Source organism: Diadema antillarum, unplaced genomic scaffold (genome assembly GCF_040938485.1).
Source record: "Diadema antillarum isolate AM-2024a unplaced genomic scaffold, OU_Dant_1.0 seq00000718_RagTag, whole genome shotgun sequence".
NCBI classification, from domain to species: domain Eukaryota; kingdom Metazoa; phylum Echinodermata; class Echinoidea; order Diadematoida; family Diadematidae; genus Diadema; species Diadema antillarum.
The window spans coordinates 1127541-1138368 of NW_027271622.1; the positions used below are offsets into that span (position 1 = coordinate 1127541).

A 10828-nucleotide genomic window follows, 5' to 3' on the forward strand; every position below is an offset into this window, starting at 1 on the left:
TGTTCTTTGTTTACACACATATCAAGTCGAACAATATTCCGTTGACTATACAAAACGGTGAATTACAAATATGCAATAAAAAACATTGCAAATCATTCCAACTCATGATGATGTAGATGACAATCAATATGAAAGACAATCAAATATTTTACAGAAGTATGAATATCATGTATTTTGAAAGAAAAGGACAGAGTAAAATAGTCGAGGTGTTTGAAGGTGTAGTATAGTACAGATAATCGTTTTTATTGCATAGAAATACAATGCATCATCATACCGATACAATCATTGCATATTTCCGATGTAGGAAAAATAAATTAAAGAAAGCACTTAATTGACAAAATTTCTCAATGAGAACGCGGTGCCTGGTATCACTCATAACACGTGACGAAGGTCCCACGTAATCTGGTGAATATTCATTGACGTCTAAACATGGTGCTGAATAGTCACGCCAGCTCCATAAGTGGGCGGGGCCAGGTTGCCCATGGGATACGACTGCACAGCCTGGTTATACGAAGGTGGTGGCGGAGGGTAACCATGGTAACCTGCATATCCCGAATTGGCTGGCGGTGAAAATTCGAATGAAAACAAAACAAACAAACAAACACAAGCAGTCAAACACTCATAATAGGGAAAAAATAAAGTCTGAAAGGATGTGGCTCATGATATGATGCATTATTTTAGATACTAATGTTGACTCTGTATCGGTTGACAAGGATCAAGATGAAAAAAAAAGTTAATCAAACTCTCTTGATGACTAAACAAGGGTATGGCACACTAGGCCTATTACATATATCATGCAGCGACTAATGGCTATAGAGTGGATAATTATGGTAATTCTTTTCAATGTAAAGGTAAGAATGATGTGAAGATTATGCAGTTATTAAGTGGGCAGATCAGCTGCATCTAAATTCTAAAGAGATAGATTAAGACCGATTGACCAACATGGCTAATGGTGAATAGCTTATACAGCTGTACGGTGTAATTACGAGCGTTAAGATAATACTTGATGACAAATAGACAAATTTAAAACTAAACCAGATGGTAATGGCGCTATGGTAGAACTAACATGATGGGCACAGTGGCAATGATTGTTATATCCGTCGATGTACGTATCATCGTTGTTCTTACTGTCATGTCATTGCTTCCTAACATTCATACAATACTTTTATTTCACATTGTTTAGTAGTCGAGGAGCATTCAGCTCCATGAGATGTTGAATATTATCGTAAACTGTCGGAATTTGACCGTATAACTAAAACATTCTATCTAAAAACTTGTTGTTTTTTATTTCATCTATAATGTCTGTGAGGCACAATTAGCATTATCGGGGTTTAGTGGCAAGGACGTATGGGTTCTGTGAATGTGACGTAGTTGATGCACCTGTAGCAGACACCACCATGGTCTGGTTATGTTGCACTGTGGTAGCTGTGGTGACGGCAGCTGGCGCAGTTCGGATGTGGATCATCCTCTGCCTCTTCCGGTAGTACGCCCCGCTCCCGCTGGCGCAGATGATGATGAAGAGGATCAGGCAGAACCTGGCTCGAGGAGAATAGGAAGGACAGAATTAAGGAAGAAACGAGTCTCAAAGCTTTCAAAAGTAAAAAAAAAAGTACTATGCAATTTCTCTGTTCTGTTTCCACGTCTTAAAAAGAGAAAATCAAAAGGAAAACCTAATATATAGAGACTTAAGAAATTCTCTCACTCTGCGTCTTTTGTTTGTTTGTTTGTTTGTTTGTTTGTTTGTTTGTTCATTTTCCATCTGAGAAGATGGCTAGATAGCCCATATTCAGCTACGTTAAGCTGGTCTTCCATGGGGTCCAGCTGGATGTGAGGTGGGACCACTTCACCGGGTTAAACACCCTGCTCTTTGCGATGAGTGAATGAATGAAGCGGGATCTTTTACGTGTATGAGTTATTGTTACTCTCTCATACACGGGACCTCCACTTTATGTCATAGCCAAGGGACAGAGTGTTTTGCCTCTTGCTAGAGGGGACGATATGCTTACACCAAGGAGGTATCACCTGCTTACACACATCATTGCTCAGTCCAGACTCGGTTTCGAACCCGGGCCCTTAGGATCGTGAGGCAGACGCAATACCGACTGAGCCAACTCACCGCTGTTTGTTTATATTTCGTTTGTTTGATCATCGTGATAAATGAAACCATGATACTGATTCTTGAATGTGGTATAGCAACTCGTAAATCAAAGTTTCAAAGTTGCCTTTGACTGAATACGCTGCAAACCCTGCAGGCTTACCGTCAGATATTACGTTGACATTAAAGAAAACGATATGGTATTTAATAGTGTTGAAAATGCTAGCGTATACATGATACTGTTCATGATGGAAAGGAAGACTACAATGATAAAGTAAAGAACTGCATGAATGGAACTCCAATTATTTGAGGTTAAGAGACGGTAGTTATGTCCCAACGTAGAGCCTGTTTTCTTTTTCTTTTTTCCCTTTCTAATTAAGTCACCTTATACATGTATAATTGGTAATTGTACCGTTCCTAGAAAGTGTCTACCTGGAGTATTTAAGAATTTGTGACTAATTTTGTCTGTTGCCAGAGATAGCATAGCGTGAAAATTAAGCGTCCCACCTCGCTGTTAAAAATAACAATATTGATGTCCAGTAAAATGAATACGATTTTCAATTTCACTTTACGATGGACAGATAAATGAGTACGTAGTCGGACTGGTCGATAAAAAGAGAGGTCAATTAGATTAATAGCTAAAAGGCATAAATGTGCGTATTCCATAAGTAGTTGTATGTTTGGCCATCTATACAAACACACACACACATACACACAAGCATATATATCATTGCATTACATCATATTTTGTACAATTATATAAATTGTTCATCATACTGTTACGCCTTACAATAAAGTATCTGCATGGTGCATAATAAAGTACATACGAATCATGATGTATGTTACCCTTTACCTCACCTGTGAGTGTGTGATCGCAAAATAAACAGATAAATAAAGAAAAAAAACCAAAAAGGATAGATTGAAATAGATACTGTAAAGACAACGATTGATATGTCTTGAGAGATTGTGAAAAGTAATGACCCACGGACTTACCAGAAATACCACAGGCTATAAACACTGGACGATGTACTGGTATAATAGCAGCAGTCTCGGGAACCACAACAATACTGGTTGCTATAGCAACTGTTTGAGATGAAAATCATGTAAAATATTCATAAACGAAAACGAAACGGCGTAAGATTGTGCAACAGTTACACACCGCCAAAGAAGTTAAGTAGCAGACTGAAGTAAAGCGAGGAGCAAGGGACATTGGAAATAAATTGGATCCGAAATTGAGATCATTAAAACTAGAAGACACAAGAATGAGAAATTGAATGGATGGACGTGATGGAATAACAAAGATATCAAAGTTTGAAGATTATGCAAAGCGAGAAAAAAAAATCCACAATGACTGATCAATGGAGGTAGACTTGTAACATAAGTGAACAAAATGATTACTTCAAAATATCTATTCATATTGTCATTACTGAAGCAACCAAAATATTTAGCATTTGAGATGAAGAAATTACTTTCACAATGTGGTCTTGTGCTTTCTTGTTATACATTTTGTATTTTTTTAAAGAGATTGAATAGTTTATTATCAAATGCATCCTTTCATCTTTCTTGTATAGTTAATTTATCTTTCAAAATATGATTTGTATGATTCATGCAATGATTATTAAAGTCTGAAAACATTGAAATACACTCTTACCATAGTAACAACCCCTATATAAGTAAACAAATGGTATATTTCATATCAAAGTGAATAGCCGTTGATTTTACAATAAAAACTTTATAATAGCTGCCTACGCTTATATGCCCTAAGTTAACCAAACCATGACAGCAGAATCAATATCGAATTCCCTTCAACATTATCGTTATTCGAAAATTATGATACACACAATCTTACACTGGTTGTTTTATATAAACTTAGTTAAATTAGGTACCGTCTTTTTCGTTATGAGCTAATTATTACAAGACTAACATTACCCATGATGAACCATCTGATGAACAGGATGTCGAGGATTACAAATAAAATAACAAATGATACCACAAGCCAATCAACACTTTCTACTATCACACCAACATGCACGCACCTTCCCCCTACACCAATTAACTGGTTTTACACATATAAATAATCTTTCACTATGTATCGATTTCATAGATTGTTTTTAATGGATTTATCAAGGGATGTCATCAATATTGATTTTATGAATGAAATTAGATGAAATAAGGTATCCGTATTGTTTGCTTACATCTGACGGATATTAAACTCATAACAACAAAAGAAAACGTAATGAAAGAGAGAGAGAGAGAGAGAGAGAGAGAGAGAGGAAGATGATATGTGAACTTCTACGTTTTCGTTTAATAAGTATTGATACCTGTAATAATAAGTTCGTCCAAACGAGTAATATGAACAGGACCTGGCCGTGGCTACCTGTAAAGCAAACAAGACATATGATAACAATAAAGTCATCCTGAAGATTATCTCGTCTGGAGCTAGGTGAAGACAGATGATAATATGAATTCATAGAAAAAGGAAGAACATAAAACGTAAATAGAAAATAAGTTTCGAATAAAGTAGAATCTACCAAACACAAGCATTCAATAAATTGTTTATGTTGCACTTGAAAGATGAACAATTTTGTCACATAACTAGCGCAGGATGTCATGTAATGATGGGTAAGAACTTGATAAGCCCAAGTTCCATACACTATACAATGATAATTGAAAAAAAAATAATAGTAATAACAATAATAATAATAACAAAATAATAATAATAATAATAATAATAATAATAATAATAATAATAATGATAATAATAATAATAATAATAATAATATAATAATGCTATTTTTTAGCGCATATAACAAATAAATTTTCCCTATGCGCTTTACAATATTATTACAAAATATGATTAACAAATTACTTTTAATACACACACATGTAAAAAGAAAAATTATCACTTCACAAATAAATAAGTCATATATATAGGCCCTGCTTTACAGAGGCCAAAGGTCATGGTCAAGAAAGATTGGTAGCAAATCATGAATCATGAGTGTATAATAAATTATAATCCTTTACGACTAGGAATGACAGAGCATTACACAGTAACATGGATAGAGCAGATAACCATGTGATAATGTTGACTACATAACACACACAATAAATATCCATTACTGATGTATAAGACTGTTTATTGTTCTCAAATTCGTTTCTTCTGAATGACATGCAACAACAAAAAAATGACGATAATGATTACCTCGAATTCGAGAAGAACGACCAGAAGGCACACAACCATCGAAAGACACATGGTGATAATTCCTGCAGTTCGAGCGTTCTATTTAAATTGCAAAGAGATGGACCCTCGGCTCGCTCGAAACCAATAAGAATCTGAATTCCTCAACGGAAAGAAGCTCCTATCCCTTCCAAATCTCTCCTTCGAATTATCAGTGTTCTATATAGTAAGAATTCTACACAGCACATCACAAACTAAGCAAATCGATGTTGGATCAGCATCACAAGCCGGATATACCCAACGATTCAAATGGATGCCTTGCAGAGTCAACATACACTTCCAGGACGTCCAACATGTCTACCAATCATACATTCGTAATAGTGTATAATAATCACCGACACAACCAGCGACGACAGGTCAATTTTTACTGTGAGATTATTTCCACTCTATGCCTTCTCAGAACGGTTTTATAAATATTTTGATGCAATTTTGCTATATCTCGTTTCCGTACACTATATGCCTAACCTTGACGTGAAATAGGTAAAGAGATAACGTAACAGAACAAAGTGTCTCGAGGCTATTAATTACGGAGCATCGTAAAATACAGCGTCGATTGTAATGCAGGGTCCATGAACGACTTCAAAATATTGATGGCTTGTGTATGTTGCGCCGGGCTGGTCGCACTCTGCTAAATGAAATTCTGAGCCATCCCCCCACGAACACACGAAGGCCGATGCGCTTAGCGTCGCTCACGCCTCAAACCCATCCAGTGTTCCACCACACTATATACCTAGATTATTAAAACTATAGGATACAATATCGCGAGGACGACACACAGAAAAATACAATAATTATGACGAAGATGATTCTTTTATCAGATCGCTCAGATGTACACCTCTCTAGTTAGGCGTGTTACAGTAATCCTATGCAGATTAAAACCGTCCAAAAAGTGAAATCGAGGTCGCGGATAGGTCTACGTGCTTGTATTATACACAACGCCATTAGCAAACATCATCATCATGCCAAATGAGCGTCACTCCCGGTTGCTATAGGAACGACACGACAACAAAAAATCGCGAGCTCTCGATCGCATTTTGAATATCATATCGATTGCTATCATATAGGCTGATGCCCTCTTCCCTCTCTCTTTTTTCTCACACTTATTTATCTTTTCCCTTCTATTCTGTGCATTTTTCTGTTTGTCTGCCTGTATTACTAGTAGTTTACTGTTCTCTCTTGATTGCATGTTCTTTCTTTCTTTCTTTCTGTATGTCTCTCCACCTCTCTCTCTCTCTCTCTGCTCTACTTTCATTGCCTCTGGTTGTGGCTGCAGTGTGTCACGTAGCAGAATCACTGAGGAGGTAAATCAAAGCCCTTCCCAACTGATTGGTCTTACAAAATTATCAGGATGTGTATGTTTCATTCATGTCAAAATACCACTCTACCAGCAGAAAATTCTGACAATATTTATGCTATCAGAAAGGAGAAGAAGAACAAGAAGAAAAAGAAGTAATATAGTAGTAGTAGGAGGAGAAGGAGAAAGAGAAGGAGGAGAAGGAGGAGGTGGAGGTGGAGGAGGAGGAGGAGGAGGAGGAGAAGAAGAAGAAGAAGAAGAAGTAGTAGTAGTAGTAGTAGTAGTAGTATAGTAGTAGTAGTAGCAGTACTAGTAGTAGTAGTAGTAGTAATAGTAAGTGGTAGTAGTAGTAGTAATAGTAGTAGTAGTAGTAGTAGTAGTAGTAGTAGTAGTAGTAATAGTAAGTAGTAGTAGTACTAGTAGTAGTAGTAATAGTAGTAGTAGTAGTAGTAATAGTAAGTAGTAGTAGTACTACTAGTAGTAGTAATAGTAGTAGTAGTAATAGTAAGTAGTAGTAGTAGTACTACTAGTAGTAGTAGTAGTAGTAATAGTAAGTAGTAGTAGTAGTACTAGTAGTAGTAGTAGTAGTAGTAATAGTAAGTAGTAGTAGTACTAGTAGTAGTAGTAGTACTAGTAGTAGTAATAATATAGGGAGGAGGAGGAGGAGAAATACGAAGAAGAAGAAGAGGAGAAGGAAAACATTGCGCGCAATAAACAGGTAAGCAATCAGTTGCTCTGTGGGACTTATTTAAGCAGAATAAATAAAGAGATATGACAAGTGGTATGATTAAAACGATAAGGTGTGATATGGTCATGATATTAAATACACATAATCCACATTATTACTACAATTTTGCAATTTGGTAAGCACGCTCTAATAAGATTGATGATACATTAATTATGATAATAAACTCATTGACAGTACCAGCCTTTTCATTGTTACCACTGCTCAATCAATGTGCCCAGAAACCTGGAAAGGAATGATAATAATACGCACGTTTTGATAATAGTAATAACAATGATGATAGGCAATAATTAATTCATTGCCATGGGTAGGTTTTTTTTCCAATCTTATAACTACTCTACCAGTAGCCCTGCCATTGTTATTACCCCAGTTTTGCTAGGAACATGTATTTGGGTCAAGGGGAATATTGTGGACACATATGTCTAGGGTTGTTCACTGGCTGGGTGCGAACCAAGGCCCTACTGTTTGCAAACCAGTTCCTTCTCCACTGAACGATACATAATAGTCCTACAATTGATAACCCCATAGTCTTTTTATGTTCAAGTTCAAGTAAAAAAAAAAAAAACCACACAGCATTTTCTCTTCATATCATTGTTAACGACGTGCTTTAATGCGTGTATTGTTCATTCGGACGATCTAACTATAGGGTCCATGATCTAACCAACAGTTAATTTCACTCTCTCCGCTTTTTTAGTTTTGTTTGTTTTTTAGATTGCCACATGCATGCAAGTATTTTTTTTTCTCTCTGAAGCCACTAGATATCACTAGCTACCTACCTATAGGCTTACATCAACCTTTCTTTGCTGTTTACACAGCACTGAGCAACCTTCATTGACAATCACGAGCGTCAGGGGGCGCTGTGCTGTTTACGCTAGCCATCATCATTGGCATTCGCACGAGTGACTCAGTCTCCGCATTTTTTTTCCTTTTTTTTTTTTTTTTTGGTTTGGGATATCGATCAAAACTTTTCTTTTCTTTTCTTTTATTGAAAACAAATCACACTCAAAGGGCACGCAGGTATAAATCGTAATTTTGAATTTTGCTGTGGACATACTGCAAGTTGTTATTTGGAATTTAGAGTTGATGATCTTCTTGGTCGCATTGAGGTGGTTTGTGCCTTTCGTAAGTTATTGTGAGTGATGGTTTACACTAAACTGGTGATCCTCTGCTCCTATACTCAATAAATGTGTGTCTTGATTTTGTATATGTCGATATTTCAGACTTTTGCTTTATACTATTTGGACAATCTTTAAGCCCCTATAAACGAGTGTTATTCGTCGTAATTGCATTTCTATAACCTGCACAGAGAGAGAGAGAGAGAGAGGGGGGGGGGTAGAGGAGAATACAAATATGTCGCCCATGTACGTTCAGAAACGATTGTGGTCTTCTCGACGTCAAGACTGCGTGTGAAACTTTTCGGGTCAGCCTACAGATCTTATTTCACAACGGGTCTCTATTTCTATCTCCCTCCCTCTCCCTATCCCCTCCCCTTCTCTCCCTCTCTCTTTCACATGCACTTGTAAATAGTCTGAACTTTTGGATTAAGGTATTCATTAGAAGAAATCCCAGATGACTTCTCAATAAATCAAATAATTCCCACGTCTAATCAGAGCCGCTCCACTTATCCTAGGCGCAAGCTTTAATTACGGAGAAGTATGCATTTCAGCACAAAGGAATCCTCTCCCAATTTATACAGAACTGACACAAAAAAGAACAAAATAAAAACATTAACAAGTGTTTCTGGAAATATTTCGAAATATCTCAACAGAAGCACGGCGACCACGAATTTCCTTTTGCCTAGAGAAAGGAAGATTTTTTTGGTGATATTTCTTAATCTTCATGATTATGTCTTTTCATATTTCATCGGAAGAAAATACAATCTTGTTTTTTTTTACAATGTATTTTGTACATCACAGACGATCACTATTTCCTTCCTGTTGTGTGTCAAAAGTCCAGCTTTCTCTACTTTCATTTTCCGGCTTACTGTGACTACCAGATCTAACATATATCAGGTATAACCAATTCACCCATCTCATCTTTATTGCAATTGATTGACAGATTGTCTTACATCGACGTCGATATAGGGCTATTGTCAATCAAATGCAATAAAAGCAACTCGACGCAAAAATTAATTAATTTGAATAATAGATACCTGACCCATCTTTCTTCTATCGCGTTTTCATTGCCCTCTTTTGGACTCTCCTTCTCCTCCTTTTATACCTCTTCTTCATCTTCATCATCTTCTCCATTTCCTTTTTCTATACATCTTCTTCTTCTTCATCATCATCTTTTAATCCTCCTTCTATTCCTCTTCTTCTTCATCTTCATCAACTTCCCCTATTTCTCCTCCTTCTGCACTTCTTCATCATCTTCATTATTTTATCCTTCTCTTATACCTCTTTTTTCTTCATCTTCGTCATTTTCTCCATCTCCTTCTCCTTCTTCTCCTTCTATACCTCATCTTCTTTATCTTCATCATCTTCTCATATTCCTCCTCCTTCTATTTCCTCTTCTTTTTTATCTTCATCGTATTCTCCTTTTCCTCCTTCTATACCTCTTCTTCATCTTCATCGTCTTCTGCCTCTCCTCCTTCTTTACCTCTTCTTCTTCATTTTCATCATCTTCTCCTTCTCCTTCTATACCTCTTCTTCGTTATCTTCATCATCTTTTCCTATTCCTCTTCATTCTATTACCTCTTCTTTATATTCATCATATTCTCCTTCTCCTTTTATTTCCTCTTCTTCTTAACCTTCATTATCTTCTCCTTCTCCTTCTATACCTCTTTTTCTTCATCTTCGTCATTTTTCTCCATCTCCTTCTTCTCATTCACCTTCTCCTTCTATACTTCATCTTCTTTCTTCTCCTATTCCTCCTCCTTCTATTTCCTCTTCTTCTTTATCTTCATCATATTCTCTTTCTCCTCCCTCTCTACCTCTTCTTCATCTTCGTCATCTTCTTCTTCTCCTCCTCCTTCTATTTCCTCTTCTTCATCTTTATCATCTTCTGCCTCTCCTCCTTCTTTACCTCTTTTTCTTCATTTTCGTCATTTTCTCCATCTCCTTCTTCTCCTTCTCCTCCTCCTTCTATACCTCTTCTTCTTCTTTTTCATCACCTTTTTTTTCTGCTTTTTCAGTCTCCTTACCCTCTATTTCCCTTTTCCTCCTCTTGTTCTTTTCGTTTTTATTCTTTTATTTCTTGTCTATCTCTTTCGTTATCGTCAACTCTATAGCAAGCACCGGTACATCCATATCTTCACTTGATTATCGCATGAAACTCGCGAGGTAAGAAAGCAGCCTCTTCTGTTGACAAAATAATGGTTGATGAGAAAGACAACCACTGCAGCTCGTTCGTCGTTTCCATCCTTTTTAATGTTTTCATGTCGCTCTTCTTTCTTTTCTTCCCTTTGTCTCTCTTTCCCCTTTCACAATAACATTTCGTTTTTCTTTCTCTCCGTGC

General features: G+C 36.6%; 1 protein-coding gene across 1 annotated transcript; it reads right to left on the reverse strand.

Moving 5' to 3' along the window:
* Window positions 1-5412, reverse strand: LOC139738010 (uncharacterized). The gene is made up of 5 exons (XM_071648676.1): window positions 5298-5412; window positions 4417-4472; window positions 3089-3178; window positions 1381-1535; window positions 1-560 (listed from the first exon to the last, which is right to left on the reverse strand). Exons 1-5 carry the CDS (start codon window positions 5346-5348, stop codon window positions 424-426), a joined length of 489 nt encoding a protein of 162 aa, XP_071504777.1. The 5' UTR covers window positions 5349-5412; the 3' UTR covers window positions 1-423.
* Between the last annotated feature and the right edge of the window lie 5416 nt (window positions 5413-10828).